We start from the raw sequence: 19,605 nt of genomic DNA, 5'->3' as shown, positions 1-19,605 counted from the left end.
CTCAAATGAAAAATTGAATTTGCCTCAACTGTGTAGGCTGCCTTGTCATTTCCAAGAGTGTTTTAGCAAATTAATTCGGAAGTAGAAACAGTCAGTGAAAGATCAGGGTCTGATAAGCTCTGAGAGCAGTCATTGCAGCATGGTCACTCCACAAGGCTGATGTGGATTCCTTGACCCCCAGGCTTTCTCCTTTTAAGCAGGGATGTTGCTGTGTCCAGAACATAAAAGTTGCCTACTTTGTTCAGTGAAAAAGCTGTCAGGTCCAAGAAACAGTCAGCGGCCAAAATGGCTTGATGGATAATAGCAAACAACAAATAAATTAGAAGTTGTAAACTGCTCGTGGTTGTGAAAAGAAAGGGGTTACATTTGTGGAATAAATGTGTTCACTTCGAGCTGCTTGTTTAGGCCTGATTTGGAAAGAAGGCTGGTGCTTGTAGCTGCAGTGGACAAAAAAAACCTTCACTGCAGCTCCCCTTTTCAAATGGCAAGGACAAGGTATTTATTCAGCTGTTAAGTGGGAAAAGAAAGCAAATTAGTTTTAGGCTGAAACGCTGGACTGTTTGCTGCTGTAGTTCTGAGGCCAGATGGTGACTTGGACAGCCCTGGGGAACAGATAACAAGTTTCTCTGGGGCAAAGATCAGAGGCAAAAAGAAATACTCAGATCATCTTGCTGTTCCACTTCTTAGAGTGGAGAAGATAGTGTGAAATGCATAAGGTTGTTTTAGGGAGGGGATTGGCCACTCTTCTTTTTGCAGTTAATGGTGTTGCTGAATCCTGGAGTCAGTTTGTGGCAGAGTGTTGTTTTAAGACCTGACTCCCCCACCGAACTGCAGCTGTCCCTGGGATGGATGGGGCAGCTTCTCTGCCGGCAGCTCACTGCAGCAAGGGAAAGCTCTTCTGCCACTAACTCACTCCCCCAGCTCCCCCGTGGCTTCTTTAACGACTGCAAATTATTTGGGCATCTGTTTCACCGAGAAGCCAGGACCTTGGGGCTGGAGGTGGCCTAAGGCTACCCAGCAGTGGCAATGTTTGGCTTGCGCTCCCAATAGCTTTTCAAGGCCCACTTGTCCTTCTGCCTCAGTGCTGGATCATGCCTCAGTTTCCCTGCTGTTGGCCGTCAGTTTTGGGTGTCCTTTAAATGAGCTGTGGTAGAGCCAGTAGGTAACCAAGCAGATGGGGTGTCTTGGCTATATCTGCTTAGGGTGCTCAACTGCCTGTTAAACATGGTGCAGGCTCCTGGGGGGTAAGAAGGTATCAAAAACTCTTCAAGAAGCTCCAGGATTGGGTGCATCTGAATATCCAGGCAGAAAGAAAGCTGGAAGAAAAGTCTCTGTGCTGGCACCACACACTTCCCATGGAAGGAGTTTTAATTGCATTCAAACATAATTTATCTTCCAGTGTAGTGTTTTCATTCTGAGTTAATTTTTATCCAGTATAAACAAGGTAGGGGGAAAACAAAAGGATTAGGAAGGATGAGTGGGAGGAGCTGTCTGTCTCTGCTGTGGAGAGCCCCAGGCTCCGGCTGGGAGCCCACAGCTGGAACAGGGCAGGGGGATGCTGGAAGGAAGCACAGGGAGCTGTGAGCAGCAGACACCTGTTAGAAATAGGTCTTGATCTGTCAGATTGATAAGAAATTAAATACAGCGGGGCGGGGGATAGTTGATGCTACATATTACTGCTTTGATGTGCTGGGAGAAGTTGCATGCTGTGTGTGGGGACCTGGCCATACATGGTCAAAGTACTTGTGTACTCACTTTAGCTTTTAATTTTTACTGTTCTCAGTAAAAGCACAGTAAGCCAGGGGCTTGCAGGACTCATTTTTTCCCTGGAAGAAATCAGTGACATGACACAGGTTATAGGTAACTTTTTTCTTTCAGATCTGTCTGTAACTCAGGGAACAGAGGTGGCTTCTTCAGTTCCTTCACAGTCCTCCTGTCTTCACAGTCCTCCTTCGTCACCAGAGAGGGTTGCTCCCCTTCAGAATTGACTCTTGGATGAAAGGTTGATGGAGAGGTTGGGTCATGGTCTTCCATTTCTTGCATTATCTTCTTTAAAAAGAAGATGCTTCATAGTATAAAAGTGATGCTGCCACTTCCAGAACAGCAGGGAGTGTCCAGGGAAAACACAGGGTGTTGGGGAATGGTGCTGCCTATACTTCTGCTCTGCCTGCTGTGCTGCTCCAAATGTGGATGGCCAGCAGAAGGGCTTGGTGCATTAAGTGCTTTGCAGCTCATGTTTGTGGCAGCCCTGCATTTGCTTAGTGGTGTTCACCTTCCTCTTTTCTTGAATTTCCCTGGGACGCCAGTGTCCTTGCACTGCACAGGCATTCACAGAGCTGATGTTGAGATGACACATCTGTTTGTCAAACCTCTGGACCCTGGGACTCTCCTGAGTTATTGCAGCTAGTCAGATTACTCTGAATATAAAAACCAGATTCCTGCAGGGAATTTGGGGTTTTAAATTCTTCTCCTCTTTAATTTATTTTCCTTTAAATAATTCAAGGGAACTTCAGCTGTTCCACTGACAGGAAATGCTGAATGATCTATCTCAAATCATTTGCTCAGATCTCCAGGGCCCAGGGGTTTATGAAAGGTTTTTGCTGTAGACTCTTCACCAGCTCTGGGAAACATCTGTTCCACATTCTGGATACATTTTCCCAGCAGAGCTTGTTTTAATAAAATCATCACTTTCTCTGTGGTTAGAAAATCCAGTGCAATGAAGTGTTTTTTCTATGGTAAAAAGTTCTTGACCACTGGTTAATGAGGAAGCTAAAAAGCAGCATGTAATGTCAAGTTTGACTTATCCTGTTCTTCCAGAAGCTTCTCTGATGGTCATAATATGACAGAGTTCACCAGAACTGAAGCTCTGAACAGTGATGAGTGTTCAATATTACCTGAATTTCTTGGGGTTTGTTGATGCTTCACTGTAGCCTGTTTAAAATCCAGTCTCTAAGCTGTGATGTGTGACTAGCATGTATATTGAATGAGACTATGAAAGTGAGATGTTTTAAGGCATAGGCAGAGGAGGTAAAATTGTTAATAATTTCTTAAATGTATTTTATGATGGTTTTTTCTCTTGGTTGTGTCCCAGCTCTGAAATGGCCTTTCCCTCGCAGTAAGACATACTACAGAAAGTCTTGCTGCAGTTTGATCCACTTGTGACCAGATAATTATGTGTACAGTCAAGTTACTCTCTTCTAAATCAGAAAAACAGGAGAACGTGATAAAGCCCTCAGTGCTCACTGGGGATTCCTTTGTCCTTAACAGAGGTGATGAACGTAGTGGTGGTAGCTGCCTTCCAAGTTCAGCAATGGAGGCTTTCCCCTGTGTGGACAGCAATCAGGGAAGTAAAAGGAGCACCAACAAACATGGAGAGAGTCTTCATTGGTCTGGAAAGGAAAAATTATGCTGACTTTGAGCTGCTCTGAAAGTGGGAGGGTTTGATTTTAGTGGGAAGTTTTCCACTTTGGAAAAAAAGGGAGGTGTTGCAAACTTCATCCCATCCAACTTCCTATGTAGGAACATTTTGTCTTCTCAAACTTTAGTTTGTCAGGCACCTACAATTCCTATTGGCAGTAGTTGGGTTTTAGACTAAAATTTTTGATAGATGTCTGAAAATGAAGCTTGATGTATCTCAGGATAGACTGATGTTTCTCCTTTGCTTTCTGTTGGGTAACTCATCTTGCCCCACAGTAGTGTTTTCTGATAAAAGCTAGAAGACAGATGGTGTTAAAATGTTTTAGGAGTCATCTGCCTCTCAGGCAACTTTGAGGTCTTAGAGGGACTCAATAGCAGGATGGTGGGTATTTCTAGGTCCTCAGCATGCATCTTGATTCACCCGCGGGTTGCTTAGCTGCTTTGCCTAGCTTTCCTCTCCTTTTTCAGACGATAAGCTCCTCACGGTTTGTAATCAAGTGGAAGCAAGCACAGAAGCTTTATTTAGTAAGGGATATGATTTCCCCCTCTTTGGTCGTTCAGACTACCTGGTCTGGGAAAAAAAAACAAGCAGAACATGCACAACAGTAAATACCTTCAAACCAAAGTTTCATCCTGTAGAAGAAACAATATATGGCCCAATATATTACTACTGCTCCTAGTCCCACCATCTCTTGTGGGAAGTATGGGTGCTGAATGGAATCTACTTCCTGTTTTTTCTTCAGGTTACACACTTCTTTTATCCTGTGGCATCACTACAAGGGAACTGCAAACAGTACAGTTTTGATAGCATGCTTTGTGTATGCTCTCTCTCCTAATATGTTGTCTCTTATTTTGGTTCCAGCTGAACAACATGGACTTCTTTTAACAAAACTGAATTTTCATTTTCCTCTTCTGGAAGAGTGGGAGAAACTGCTTTCTTCCCAACAGTGCTATAGCCTGCTGCTTTCTGCTTTGCTGGACCCTCACCTTCCACCTCAGACTGCCTCTCTAGTTCCTGCAAACAATTTAGGCACCTGTTCTTCAGCCAGTGTTGCAAGCATGGTGGATTTATTTCAGATTTAGGGTACATTTAAATTCCTGGACATTTCTTTCAGTCAGCCAAGCTCCCTTGGCAGTGCTGGTCTGTGGGAAACAGAAAAAAGAGTTGTTGTACAAGTGCACTGTAGGTAGAAGATGAAATATTCCCAGTCTGGGCAGAGAATCTCTTGTGTGTTCTCTGCCAGGTCATTCACAGAGACTAAATTATCTAGTTAGGGAGTCCAGCAGTGTCCTGCTGGGGTTGTAGCTGTTAAACAGAACAAATTGTTAGGAACTTTCCAAAAAATGTGGGAGTTGAAAGGGCCTAGATCTAGTACAGCTTCCTGCATGGAGGCATGATCTATGAAATTGTGTGTCATCCTTGCTTGTGGGAGAAGCAGACAAAGCTTAAACAGTCAGGCTGGAGAAAGGCGATGGCTGGTCTGTCACTGCAGCAGGTGGGAAGTACTGAGGATGATCTTGGAGGGCCTGTTAACTGTTAAATATACATTTTAAAAAACAGAAAAGTTAGTCCTGCTTTGCTCATCTCATTATGGGTTACAGTAAGCGGTAGGCCAAGCCTGCCTTTTTATTACTGTATTGGCTTTCCACAGAGCATTGTGTCAAACTGAAGATCTCCACTCTCCTCTCCAGCGTTTCTCATGATAATAGGCTTCAATACATACGTGGGCATTTCATGCTCTGGAGCAGTAAGGCTGGAATCCGCTCTGCTCTCAGACATGACAGAATAGTCCATCAGAAGGGTACAACTTCAGGAACATCTTGAGGGGGCAACAGGACCTGCACATTGCCTGCAATCTTGTGCAGCTGCTTCCATATTCAAGGTGCATTTCTTTGCTTCCTTGTTTACTGATTTTGGCACATCAGTTGCTTATCTTTGTTTTGCTAGAATCCTGAATTAGTCTTCTCTTGGGAAGAATCAGAAGAGAGGACTAAATGTCTGTTAAGTCACTTTAATCTTTGGGATATGTTTAGGTATCATAAGGATAGGAAATATCTAAAAGCGCAAGGAAATCGGAACAGGATCTTCCAAAATGTTCATGTATGATTCAAAAGCACCCTTATGGAAGAGGAGGGTATGGGTGCTCCCTAGTACTGGTGAGATTAGTAGTGTTTGAAAATATCCGGTATATCTGCACACCCATATATTGCCTTTGTGTAGTGCTCTCCCTTTTCAACAGCTACAATGAGACAAAATATGCAAAGATGTTGTAGGTTTCATTAGTCACACTAGTTTATTCAAACATCTCCTTTGCATAAGAAACCAAGGCTTGCACTGATCTCTGGGAAAGAATGTGCTCACAGCTTGGAAAAGCAGTCTGTGCAAATGACACTGCAGCATGGCAGAGGTCAGCAGCTCGGGTGCAAGAGAGGGGGCCCGGCTGTTTTGGTGCCGTCATTTGCAATTCAATCCCATATAGCTCTGTCTTAGGGAAACAATTCACTAAATACAGAGTTGTTCTTTTTTCCTAATTCACCATATAATTCACCTCCCAAGTTCAATTAAGAAGCAATCTGTTTGTGACTGGAAGCAAGCTGCATTTATTTAGAAATACAAAATTATCCTTTGCTTCAGCAAAGACCACATGCCTTAATAATTCTGGTGGTGAATGGCTGGTTGGGGTTTCCTTTAAATGGAGTGGGATATTGTGTGAAGAATAGCATACTTGGTGTGGGGGGGGTGGGGGTGTGAGAAGTCCTGGGTATGTAAAATTTAACTGAGAAGAGGAACTTTTGTTGAGCTAGAGCTTAAGGAAGTGACGAGGACTGGGCATGAAAGAACACAAAGGGAAATCTTAGGATGGGACATTGAGGCTGGAAAAGAGTGATAAAGTTCAGAGCAATCCATCTTGTTGAATCAGGCTTGTTCCTGTTCACACATCTAGTGGCTTTTGTCCAGTCAAGCTCTGTTAAACTATGGCACTTCCTCTGGGAGACAATCCCCTGATTTAGTGTGTCTCTTGGACTGGGAAGCTTTAAACCTATAGTCAGCTGAGAGTCTGTGTATTTTATTTTCCTTTGGTTCATTTTGTTGCTGTCTTTCATCATCCCTTTCCTTATATTCTAATTAGTTACAGTAGTATAAAGTTGGAGAGATAGAATTTGATACCATCCTCTCAGCCCTCCTCCGAGGTGTCAGAGATGTACCTTTTCCTCTGTCCTTGCCACCTGGGAGGGGCTGGAGAAGAATTTGCAAGAAGCCAGCTCCGGAACAAAAAGAAGAATTTTCCATCTGGCAAAGCAAGACTGGTTCAGGGTCTGGAAGATGTCCAGCTGTCTCGAAAACGAGACATCCCTCTTGGAAGTGTCCGCACAGCATCCAGCAGTGCTGTATGACTAACAGTATCTCCCTTTCTGCATGTGGTGATTGACCATGCTCTTTGTGCTTTACCTTGCCACCAAAACTGCAGAAACTTGCTCTTGGTTATACCTCTGCAGAGATCAGTTCATTCAGCCTCCCTTCTGTTCACAAGGGAATCATGATACCAAGATAGGGAAGGAGGAGGCAGGGGCACAACAGTGGTGGTGTCAGCACCACCTTCTTAAGGCTGTGAATGTGGCCTGTGCCAGTTTTATTTCTCTGTTATACATCTAGTTGTCTCATGTGTTGTGCTCTCTGACCCTAGGTACCATTTTGAGTTTTCCCTCATACTACAGTCACCATGGAGAGCTTTGCTGCCAAAGAGATGCTGGCTGGTTTTCCGTGTTGGGTCTGTGACTGTTCAGTGACTTGCTGCCCAAGTTTCTATGCTCTCTATAGTTGCTTTCTGGCTTCTGTGGTGTTCCCAAGTTGGACCTTGCAAAATGGAAAGCCCAGGAAACCTGGAAGACAAACAGCTACAGAAAGATCTGCTGCCTTCTCTCTTCCCCCTCCCCCATTTTCCAACCATTTTTCTATCCCTTTCACTGCATTTTCTTCTGCTGTCTCTGTCCTAAAGGTCCTCTTGCTGCTGGATGATGTCTTAGTGCTCCTTCTCTCCCCACACTCAGCAGCTGCTGGTACTACAGAGAATTCAAATCCAAGACTGCTGGTCCTCCCTTGGTGGGACAATCAGCAGATCCCTGGGTGATTTTATGGTAGGGTGCAAAATCATTAAACACTCTGAACTTCTTACTCATTTAGACATTTTTAAGAAACTGAAAAATATCACAGAAAACCAATACTGTGAAAATACCTCTGCTTCTTTACCCTTTTTTGAAATACTTAGCCTCTCATAGTTTTGGGGTTGTTTTGGTTGGTTGGATTTTTTGATTTGTTGTCTAGTTCATTTAGAAACAGGCATTTTAGGGGAAGTTGAAGATGATGATGGTGGGAAGAAAAATTAGAAAATATGTTGTGAATAGAAAAATATACCTACACAATCAAGACAGAAGATGCATAACTCAGGGTCGTTCCAGTGCTCTGAAAACTGCTTTGATTAAAGCAGTTATCCATGAGCTGCCTATGAGCATTCAGAACTTCACTGTGTTTGGCACCTTGCTAGCGCAGTAGCCAAGTGAATATGCAGTGGAACTCGATCCTTCTCCTGTGTTACCCAGTTGTGATTGTCTCTTATGTGCTGCCCACGGGAGGGTTGTCTGTAGACCTTAGGACTGTAGGCACCAGGGTGGACATAACTGTGCTTACAGAAATCAGGCTTTGGTGGTAACCTTGTGTAAGGAAGCGAGATGTCACTTTGCTTCCTGCAGCACACGTGAGTTTGCACGGCTGGTATTTTTCTTTATAGTGGGCAGAACTACTCTGAAGTCCTTTGAAACAGAAGCATGAACAAGTTATTTTTTTTAAATAGGTTTCTGGCACTGGGTGACACTTTAAATCTTTTTCTGTGGCAGAATGGATCCTGTATTGAGGGAAGATCCTATTTGTATGTCATACATCAGAAAAACTACAATCTAGTACTGGGCTGTTGTCAAGTATTGTGGTACTTTAATGGTCAAAACACCAGTAGGGGCTACAGACAGGGGTCTCTGTCTCCATTCCCTAGCAGTGACTTTTCTGGGGAGCTAGGATCTCTCCCTGAGTCTTCATCTTTTGGTAGAGTATTCTGGATGCACTGAGCCCCCTCAGGCCCTCTTGGTGTGCCAGACAGCCTAACCCAGTGGAGTCGCTTCACCCTGCTCACTGCACCCTGCTGCCAGTAATGCTCTGCTGTAGCACACTGAGGGGTAGAGGAAGCAGCAGTGCTGTCTGGAGGAGCGTGTTGGGCACAGTGCTGTCTGTAGGAGAGTGCCATGGAACTGCAGTGGTTTCTGTGCCCAATAGTTGTGACATCAAGCAGTCAGATCCCTCCACCAACATGTTGGTGTCTTGTGCATCATGAGAATATCATGAGTCTGTTTTCCATGAGGAAATAGAAAAGCCAGGCATGGAGGTACTCAGAGTGGGACCAACCATTTTTGTTTTGATGACTGAGCTGGAGGGAGCCACCTCCGTGGACAAGCTGGGGACCTCTTTGTGCCTGGTAGTGCTGCTCCAAAAGGAAGGGGTAGCTGGTGCTGGATGAAGCACAAGAAATACCCAGGAGCTAGCATGGCTAGCCTGCTTTGGTAGCTAGTGGGTATTAGCGTCAGAGAAGGACTTTTATTTTCAGATTAGGCTGAATTCAGACCAGATGTTGATAAAAGTGTATTTGTCTGAATGTAATAAACAATTAATTTGTCTGAATGTAAATCATTCTTTGCCTTGACAGTGTACCTTGTAATTTTGAGATTTAGCAGTGGTACTTACAATGGCTACCATCCTCCTTGTATAGCTCCTATTCTCAGTAAATGGCCATGGAGTTAACCTTCCCTAGAAGAGACTTTGTGCCTGTTCAGTATATGGGGAAACTAAGGTATGGGGTGGTAATGAGTTGCAAGGTGTCACTCTAGGCTAGGAACAAATCCAGGAAAAGAGCCCAGCTTTATCCGGCTCTTAGTCCCCACTCCCTGTACAGGGAAAGCAACCAATTTTTGTGGCCAGCACACCCCCAAATGACATCACTGTTAGCTGCTGTCCTTCTCATGTCAGAGCTCTGGCAGCCAACTCACCAGGAGATGTGTCTCTGCTCTTTTTTTATTTTGCAGGAGGCCTGGGAGAACAGTCTCTTGTGTCAAGTGAGAACACCACTTCAACCGGTTGTAGTAACAAAGCAGTTAAAAAGGGTAATGTGGTACCCCACCCAGACCTTTGGGTATCTTTTGTTTACTTTTTTATCCCCTGTAAAACTGTGTTTTGTCCTGTGTACATGTGTGTGCCTCTGTGTCTAGGAGACTAGCCCTGCCCAGGCATGTGCATTTGTTGTTGTTGGTGGACTCTCTGCAAGGGTGGGTTTGCCTTGTATAGGGTAGTGGGTTGACCCCAGCCAGCAGCCAAGCACTCTCACAGCTGCTCAGAGCAGGATAGGTGAGAGAGCAGGTAAATCAAAAGTCAGAAAACTCACTGGATGAGATAAAGACAGTTTAATAAGTGAAGGAAGGAGGGGAAAAACCTAAAACCAAGGGGTATAATGTCAATTGCTCACCCCCATCCACAAGCAGACCAGTTTCTGAGCAATGGCTACCTTTGGAGACAGAACTCCACAGATTTTATTGCTGAGCATGATGACAATATGGTATGGGATATCTATTTGGACAATTTGGGTCAGCTATCTCAGCTGCATCCTCTACCAGCTTCTTGCCTATCCCATGTCTACTCACTTGGGGAAGTGGACAGGACTCAGTAGAGTGAGAAAAAGAAAGCCTTGATGCTTTGCAAGCACTTTTCAGCAATAGTCTGAACATTGGTGTGTTATCAGCACTGTTTCAGTCACAGTTCCAAAACATAGTACCTTATGGGCTGCTATGAGGAAAGTTAACTCCCTCACATCCAGACCCAGTGCATACAGGTAGCCATGACACTGTCACAGAGATGTTTCAGCTAAACAAGTTTATGCATCTGTTCACCTGAAGTTATCACCCAGGCCAAGTTTCAGTTGGCTTCTCCGACTCATATAGGTAGGGTACTGATTACAGGATCAGTCCAGACCTGTGATCTTACAGGCATTCCCACAGGGTTGCCCTGTTCTCTACAAGATGTGGGCAGGAGAGCCTGTTGTTTCCCATGTATAGACAGAGGCACTGAGGCAGAGAGACCATGCAGCAGTTCAGTCTGCAGGGGAGATGTTTGAGGCTTGAGGATGATGAGGCAGCTGGCTTGGGGATGGGCCAGCTTCTTAAATGCCAGGTACAGCCAGTCATGGCTGCTGTGTTCATAGCCCACATTGCTGTATTCCCTCATTGGAGCTGCTTATGTCTCCTGAGCTGGTGGCAGGACTGAGAGTGGAGCAATGGGCAAGAGCACTTGGGGAAGATGCTTCTGCTTGCAGAGCTGTGTTGGTGCTTCTGGTGGCCTGTTTCCACTTAGAGATGGGCTGTTGCTGCTATTGGTGTAAAGCTGGACTGTCTCTGCTGTCCATATGAGGCTAAGAGACTCCTGAGTGAGTTTCAGAGAGCAGCAGGGACTGTTCCATGGCATGTCACAGATGCAGAGTACTGCCTGGGCTCTGGGCAGTGTAAGGAGTCTCTCACCCACAGCTGGTGTGGGTGTTGTTCATCATGGAGGGAGCGGGGGATTTTAGAAAGAATCTCAGTTGTCCCAGGCTTAGCAATAGTACAAGTCAGTGAGAGAGGGTTTATCCAGGTACACTAAGCATTAGCAAGGCTGTCTGGCTTTATCTTTCTGAAGAAACCCTCTCCATACAGGCAACTTGGCAGTGCCTGTAAGCAGTGCTTCTTCAAGCATGCTGTCCAGATTTCTTCTGTTCCCTGATGATACAGCATCTGCTGCTTGCTTTCCCCAAGTCCCTGCTAGGACGGTGTGTCAGGTCTCTCCAAGGATCCACTGAAAATTTAAGTTGTTAAAGGCAGAAAATTTTATCAGGCATTAGGAGCAGTCAAGAGTTGTTGCAGGACTGGTGCAGAGAATTCACCCAAGAAGGTGTGTTAGTGTCAAGAAATGGAAGTATTGGTGGCATACACCCAGGGTCCTCTGTGCAGGTGCAGTAGAGTGCAGGGCATATGGCTCCTCACTTGGCTTTGATGGCAGGAGCTGTGTGCAAATCCGTGGAGATTTTGGGCAGCCCCAGGAGCAGTTTGTGACTGGGAGACAGGTGTCCACAAGACTACTTCTGTCTAGAGACCCTCTCCCTTCTTCCAGTTGTGACCCTTGTAATGCCACAGCAGTACCTCTTTGGGGTAGGTTTACACAAAGAAGGGGAGGATGGTTCTTACTTCATTGGAGAGCATCTGCCTTCCAGGGTCCAGCAGCTGGCTTGAGGATGATGGGGCAGCTGGCTTGGGGATGGGCCAGCTTCTTAAATGCCAGGTGCAGCCAGCATGCCAGGGAGGTGCTCAGGAGGAAGAGCAAATTCCCAGCTTTATCCTGCAGCTCAGAGCAAGGCCTTCAGTGGGAAGGGCTGGACCTGGTGAAGCAGGAGGGAGAGTATGAAGTTCATTTCTTCCATCCTCATGCACTGCCTTAATTTCCTTCCCATTGTTTTGATCCCCTCAGCCTTGACAGTAGTGGTTTGCTTACTTGTGCTTCTGTTGAAGGGATGAATGGGAGAAGAGACTCTCAGCAACCCCTCTAGTCACTGGAGGAAGTTCTTGGCAGGGCTTGTGTTTTTTCATAACCCAGCAGCCCACATCCCTGACTTGGGAAGCAAAGCTGTAGCTGGTCTTGCTGATTTCCATACAAATCACAAGACCACAGCTGGAGCTTAGATCCCTCCTCTTTGTGCTCCAGAGAGGTCCACCAGCACTGAGGAGCCACTGCCAGCAGTGCTGCCTCTGGAGGTGAGGAGGGAGTTCCCTCTGGTGTGATCCTTTAGGCCAGAATTCTCTGCAGGTCCAGCACTCTCTGCAGGTGTTTCAACCCCTGTACTCTTACTACTTTGCCCAAGTCCAGATGATGTGTTGGCTGCGTGATGCAGGTAGCTCATCTAAGAAGCGGTGTCTGCGCAGTCCTTACACATGCTAGTAAATCCCAGCTGGATTGTGGCACCTTTGAGAATTTGGGTCACTCATGGCACAGCAAATACGGGGTTAACAGCCAGGAAGCTCTGAATAGAGGATATTTTCTGCTGGGTGAGACCCACACCAAATTAAAAGTGCAGCTCGTGTAGGCATAACCAGTATCCAAGCAGAGCTGCAGGAGCACAGATGCAGGGCAAGGTGCAGGATCTGCCTAGAAGCCCCTGTGAATCCTCATGCAGGTTTTATGGTCAACACTGAGCACCACGCAGCCAGGGCTCCCCTGCCTTTTTAACAAGAAGTAAGACACGTGTCCTGTTCTCCCTTCTGTATTTTTGCTCCTTTTCATTAAAATTAAGAAATTCAGAATGGATAGAGATTTGTGCCAAGTATAGAATGCCTTGGCTTTTTCACCCTAAGCATCCCTCCTCCAGCAGAGACCATCTGATCTGTATATATTTCCAAATTATCCTATGCTTAGCATGTGAAAACACTTTTATGTAATACTTTTCATCCTTGAATATAGGTTTCAGTCTAAGGGGTCCATCCTTTTCTTTCAAGGCCAACTCAAAGGAATAGTTGTTGCTGTTGTGAAGCTAGCCCCAATAGAACGAACCTTTCTCTGCAGATCTGTATGAATTGGGCAGGATGAGAATATACAGGGATGTCTGGGCTTGTTTGTCACCACCACCCCCCCTCCTCCTGTTCCCCTTGTTTAAGTACTGTGTCCACATCTATGAAGTTGCTATTGGAGAGAGTAGCTGATTAGAGACAGGGGGTGTGTCCCTTTACACCTTTCTGGAAGAATGGGTTTGGCATAGTGTGTATGGAGACTCCAAGACAAGAAGGGCCAGCTTGCTACAGGTTAACTGTCTCTAAATCCCAAATAAATCACTGGCAAATCTGGCTGTGGCTTTTGGTTTGGATTAACATCTTTCTTTCTCTGTTTTTCTTTTTCCGAAGCTCTGGGGTATTACCTCAGGGCTGCATGTGGAACTAAAGAGCATTTAAACAGTTCGCCACTCTGTTTTGCAGATGGCAGACAGAACACAACGCTTGTGAGGAGACCGAAGAGGAAGGAATATAAAGATGAGTCTGGGATGGATACACACTCCTCTCACAGAGTGCGCAGGGCAACCACATCCAGAGCTGAGAGGATCTGGCCAGGGGGGGTGATCCCCTATGTGATCGGAGGAAATTTCACTGGTCAGTAGAGAAAACATTGCTTCCTGTTTGCTCAGGGGTGAGTGCTTCAAAATGTGTGGGAGATCTCAGGAGCAGTTTTCCCACAAATGATTCAGGTCCTTGGGAGCCTCTCTCCTGAGGCAGAGTGGTGATGTGGTTGCATAAGGAATTGTGCACTGTGGAAGTCTGAGACTGAAGAGTGCAGTAAGATGTTTCTTCTGTTGGAGTTCAAGAAATAATTGGGTGACTTGGTTACGTTTCTTAATTGCTTCAGGGTCCAGCACCTGTGAGCTGTGCTCACCCCCTGTGTTTCCAGAAAGGAATCCTCTCTGCTCTTGGAAGAGCAGGAACTAAAGTACCCTGGCTTGCTTTCTGAATCCCCACTCAGAGAACTTTCTCTGTGCACTCTGCTTCCTGACCTGATGTTTTCTGGGCACCAAACTTCAGGGTCTCCTGTAGGTGTGAGGGGGAGGAATGGTGAACTGTGTCCCATGGTGGATGAGGAGCTCTCAAAGTATCCTTTTTAGCATCTTTATAACATCTCTTGGGCATTGTCCAAACTAAAATGTTTCTTGGGGTGCAGCAGATCTCCTTCCACAATCTCACACAAAGCAGATGGACAACTTGCTCTGATGCCACCTCTCTGTAGCTCAGTGGTTCCCCATGGAATTGGTTTCCTTGACTCATGGATGATAAATGCTGTGTGCCTCACTGGAGCCAGCTCCTTCCTGTGTCCCTCAGGCTGCCTCCACTATCTCCCACTTAGATCCAGCAGACCTTATTCCGTTGGGCTTTCATGATGTACTTTGTCCCAGCACCCACACTGCTGCCAGGAGTCTGTGAAGCCCCAGCGGAAGGGTCTGTTCACCTCCTGCAAAGGGAGGGATATCCTGCAACCTGGCAGGATATTGAGTAGCCTGCTAGCCACCTCTGTCTCCCCACATTTGTCAGAGATCAGCTGTCCCCATCACTCAGGGCCTGATGAGAGAGTTGTTTCTGTGTTGCATGTGTCGCACTTTCACAGTCAGTCCAGAGTAGGTAATGCCATCCTTCCATTTTGAAGAAATTTTGTGTAAGAAGCAGCTCTTGCCATACCACAGTTCTCGCTTGCGTTCGTCTTGGTGGTTTTCCTCAGTTTAATCCCACACTGGAGCTCCTCTCTGTATTCCTTGTGCCTTTCTGATGTACTTCTGGCCTTTCTCCACTCTCTAGTCCCCCTTGAGAGTGGTGGCTTGCTCTCCAGTCCTGCATGTACCAAAGGCTATGCTGGTAAGGCCGTACTGTAGGGAACCTCCTGAGGCAGTGTACTGCTCTGGGCTATCGCTTCCCAGCTCTCTGACTTGCTGCTGAGTGACTACTAGAAGTACCCCCCTCCCTGGGCGTTCAAGGCCAGTATGTTTGGTGGCCTGTCTTCTTGCTAGAGTGAGACAGGCATAATACCCTACTTCTCAGGTGTCTCTGTTCAAGTCCTGAGCTGTCCCTCAGTTTGAGCACAGAGCAGTATTGTATCTCTACACCTTCTTATACTGCCCTGAGACTGCCTGTAGCTCCTATATAAGGTTTTTTTTCTTCTAATTTTAAAGATAAACTCCTAACAACAGCTTTGCCGTAGTTTTGAGGAGCATCTGTAGCACTCGTGAGATTCCTGGGTCTTAAAAGATGTGTGTGATCATGTTACATTGTGTCATGAGAGCAAATTTGGCACACCACTGAGTAGCTGGTGCTCAAGATCAGAACACTCAGCATCTCTGCTAGAATGACTGCTACCTAACTGAGGTGAAATTTATTGTATGCAGAATTATTGATGTGCTTAACCAATTTTGCTACTTGAATTAATTGCTCTAATTAAACATCAAGCAGAAGGAGAGAAAAGGATGATACAGTAAGAGGTGTCTACAGGTGTAAGATAGACTTGGAAAGATAGACTGTTCCCTATGTAGATGAAGTCCTTTGGAGTTTTTCCTGAAAGTCAGGCCTTCACTGTTTGTTGCTCTTGGATTTCTTTTTCAGGAACCCAAAGAGCTATCTTTAAGCAAGCAATGAGGCACTGGGAGAAGCACACTTGTGTAACATTTGTGGAGAGAACTGATGAAGAGAGTTTCATTGTGTTCACGTACAGAACGTGTGGGTAAGTGACATACACATTCCCTGCAGCTGACTGCACTGCAAACATCTCTTCCATTGACAAATGTCTTTGTAAGTCTAGCTCTGGCCAGAATAGACCAATGGCTACATGGGGGAATGTGTCACAGAGATGCATCAGGTCATTTCGTGTAAGAATTACCAGAATAAATTAGTATTTGCTCAGAAGTTGCTAAGCCTGTCTGGATTCTTTTCCGTGTGATAACACTTAAGTGTATATATGCATTTTTATAGATAGGCACTTACATGTTTTCTTTATACACACACACATATATACATGTAAGTACATATAATTAGTGTATGCAACTGCTGGCCTGTCCTGGACCCTGCCAGGCGCCATCCATCATTCGTATGTCTCAGACTTCCTCAATTCACTGATGTGCTGCATGGGTTTGTGGGTTTTCTTTTGCAGATGTTGCTCATATGTCGGTCGCAGAGGAGGGGGCCCTCAGGCTATATCCATTGGAAAGAACTGTGACAAGTTTGGTATTGTGGCTCATGAGCTGGGTCATGTGGTGGGTTTCTGGCATGAGCACACACGGCCTGACAGGGACCAGCATGTCACGATCATCAGAGAGAACATACAGCAAGGTAAAATAGCACTTCAGGTTCTTCCACCTGGCTTTTGGGAGGGTGGACACCTTTCTTGCTAGAATACCTTGTCTAGACCTTGCCAGATCTTGCCTAGAATAACAGTCAAAATAGTTGGGTGAATAGAGATCCAGCTAGAATTGTTGCAATGTAGGAGTATATATCACTTTCATTCTAGGCTCCCAGAGGTTTAAGGCTTTTTCTTTTTTTTTATTTTAAAGTGATTTGTTTTTTTCCCTTTGTGTTTGGCATCACAGGTCAGGAGTACAACTTTTTAAAGATGGAAGCTGGGGAAGTGAACTCACTGGGAGAGACCTATGACTTTGACAGCATCATGCACTATGCTAGGAACACATTCTCCAGGTGATAATCCAAAGTTACATGTCCTTAGGACTGTTTTCAGTAGTTACAACTGAGTCTTTGGGATACATGGAGCCTAGAAGGAGACCTATGATCTATTGCAGAAATATGTGGCAGTTTCAGTGAGCTCTGCTGAATTGCAAAGCTTGAAAAATATTTGGAAAGTCAAGGTGGGTGAAGTATGGTGGACTCCTGTTTTCCCCTCCCCACTATATTCACCCAGTGCTGATAAACTCAAACATGTTTTGCAACCTTTCCAGGTAGTGTATATGTATGTCTTGCATATGTCCATGTGCAAGGAAAGGTAATGCTGGCACCAGCTTTGAATCTCTTGGTTGTCCAGCTCATGCTTTGGAGTCATAATTGCCTTCAGAGATCCTAGCAACTTTGCCAAGGGAGAACTTAAACCGAAGATTGTGATCTTTAATTACTTGGGTACTTTTTTTAACCATTTATACATGTGCTTTAGATCATGGCCTCTGCAGCTCTGTGATTCTGTGTGACTGGCTTCTTCACGGAGAAGTTTTTGGTTCTGTTCCTGTCCCAACTAACTGGCCCGTTTCTGTGTAGGCTGTTTGCCCTTGACTCCCATTTCACTCCTTCAGATGGAGCCCATTTTATGATCAGACAGCTCTAATGGATAAAGAGGTGAAATGAACATATCTAGTTATTTATGTCCTGGATTTGGAATGAGAGTTACTGGATGACCAGCTTCATTTTGCTGCATTATTTGAAGCTTTTTTTTTCCATAAATCCCACTATTGCTTCTTCTCAAGATCTTTCCTTCACTATATACCATGAATAAAGGGGATGGGAGGCAGAGCACAGATATTCAAACTCTTGAGAACTTTTTGTTGCAAAAATTAAAGGTGTCTTTGGGACTTTTATTATAAAAAGTCTTACTACCCAGTTGTACAGAAGTGTCAAGCCTGTTGTTTTCTGCTTTTATTTCTAAAGCTTCACATCAACCAGGGGAAAATTATCAAACTTGTGAAATGCTGCTTGTTCTGGCAGGTGGAGATGTGGCGGAGCAAGGGTGCTTTGCAATTTTCAGAGATTTCTTTGGATCAAATACCCAAAGCAAACAATTTTTCTTCCCTTGAGGTATCTACTAGGCCCTTCCAGCATTTGCTAGACTCTAAATGGTTAGAATTGTCTTGCACAAAAGCAGTATTAAGTTATTACTGCCATTTATATTGTAGATGCCTGTGAGTCTGTGTCTCTTAAAAAGCAGGGTCCTTCAGAACACTGCTAGGCCAAAAAGGGATAAAAATGGCAAGAGTCCTTCTAAATTTAAATTGGTGCTTAATAGGATTTTTAAGTCTGTTTTCTTTAAGCCCTTTGTCTCTGTGACCCACCCTCACCCCAGTAGCAGTCTTTGTGCAGTAATTGAACTGAGCACTAAGTGCCTCTGTGGGCTGATTGTGCTCTCACTGTAAATAAGCAGTGCTGGGAACAGGCTTTTACTTTACCAAGACCTGTCTTGACATCTGCTTCCCTGAGGGAATGACGCTTATTTAGACCAATCAGTAGAGATTTGTGAGTGTATGCATGTCTCCTTCCCACCTTACTGAGTTTTGTGAGTGCTGGCCAGTTGCAACCCATAGAGTCCATGAAGATAGTAAGTTCCAGCAAGTTTCATTAAGATCAGTGGCTAGGAATGGGAGAGAGCCCTGTGTGACCATGCAAGAGAAGGACTATAATGGGTGTTTTAATACATTAGCAGACACCAGAAAGTCTACATAGGAAAAAGATGGTGTGAACACCCCACCAGCGGAGATGGGGTGTGTGAGTGAGGAGGAGGTGAAGGACACAAAGATGTGTCTGTGACTTAGTGTCTTGAAGCAACTCTTATGTGGCACTTAGCTCAACCTTATTGTTTACAACTCCTGTGAGTATTGATGGTGGCAAATCATATGGTGTTTGCAATGGTCAAGTGCTGCTGCAAATCCTGGGTCTTTTTTATTCTAAACTTTGTACCTAGGACAGAAAGTGACAGCTTTTCTGAGATGTAGTGTGTCCTACCAATGGAAATTGTTTCCAGTGGTGCTTTTGAAATTTGCTGTAGGAGTCACTCCTCATTTACAGTTCACAGCAAAACTTACTTCTCATTTGTGTCTGTGGCTAATGGGAATAGGAGGATGGCACAAGAGGCTGTAATGACAGCAGTAACAAGTTTTTACCATGGGAATTTCTATTCTTGCCTATATCACAAAGTTGCCTGTTTTTCAGAGTGTAGCTGCAGGTTTTTATTTCCTGGTGCTTTCATTGCAGATGTGGCAGCAAATTAAATTTAATATTGCTGGCTCATTAAACAATTTCTTATACAGCTGTCAAGACCCATAAATGGCAGCTTAGCAATAAGAAAGTTTAAACCTTCACAGAGCTCTAAGCAAATAGTGGTCACCTTAATTCCTTAATTCACTAAGTCTCTTGCTAGTAGACATGGCAGCACAGCCCAGAGTTATAAACATGGCCTCTGCAAAGCTTGTGTTCAAATTAGGGTGCAGGTAGCACTGCCTGCTTTTCAACAGGCATCTTCTTGATATAATTGTAACACACCATCCTAATTATGTGCATGATGTCTACGCATCCTCCACAGGTTTTACTGTGAGAAGTAGTATTGTCTCTCTTCTGCACATGGGGATATAAATGTAGAGTTGGGACAAAATATAGGTGCCTGCAGCTGAGTGCTTAACCTGCCTCGAATAGCTGCTTCTTTCAGTGGTGTTCAAGCACCTGTATCAGTTGCCCTCAGATGACACAGTGAATGTTCAGCATTTCCCAAGATTAGTTGATAATTTCATGATGTTTGCATAAATCTTTACACATTCAGGGTATTGTGTGGATGCTAATGAC

The 19,605-nt window shown here is 44.9% G+C and overlaps 1 protein-coding gene across 1 annotated transcript in view; it reads left to right on the top strand.

The window, feature by feature from the left end:
- Window positions 1-19,605, top strand: part of TLL2 (tolloid like 2) — a 114,397-nt gene that overhangs the window by 49,741 nt on the left and 45,051 nt on the right. The window contains exons 6-10 of the mRNA XM_026851468.1: window positions 9,544-9,621; window positions 13,504-13,674; window positions 15,664-15,781; window positions 16,208-16,386; window positions 16,644-16,749. Coding sequence (XP_026707269.1) covers window positions 9,544-9,621; window positions 13,504-13,674; window positions 15,664-15,781; window positions 16,208-16,386; window positions 16,644-16,749 — 652 coding nt within the window. The remainder of the gene's footprint in view (window positions 1-9,543; window positions 9,622-13,503; window positions 13,675-15,663; window positions 15,782-16,207; window positions 16,387-16,643; window positions 16,750-19,605) is intronic.

This window comes from Athene cunicularia (genome assembly GCF_003259725.1).
Source record: "Athene cunicularia isolate RWA chromosome 6 unlocalized genomic scaffold, athCun1 chr6_part1, whole genome shotgun sequence".
NCBI lineage: Eukaryota > Metazoa > Chordata > Aves > Strigiformes > Strigidae > Athene > Athene cunicularia.
The sequence above is the reverse complement of the archived record's forward strand: the minus strand, read 5'-3'. Positions and strand labels throughout refer to the sequence as shown.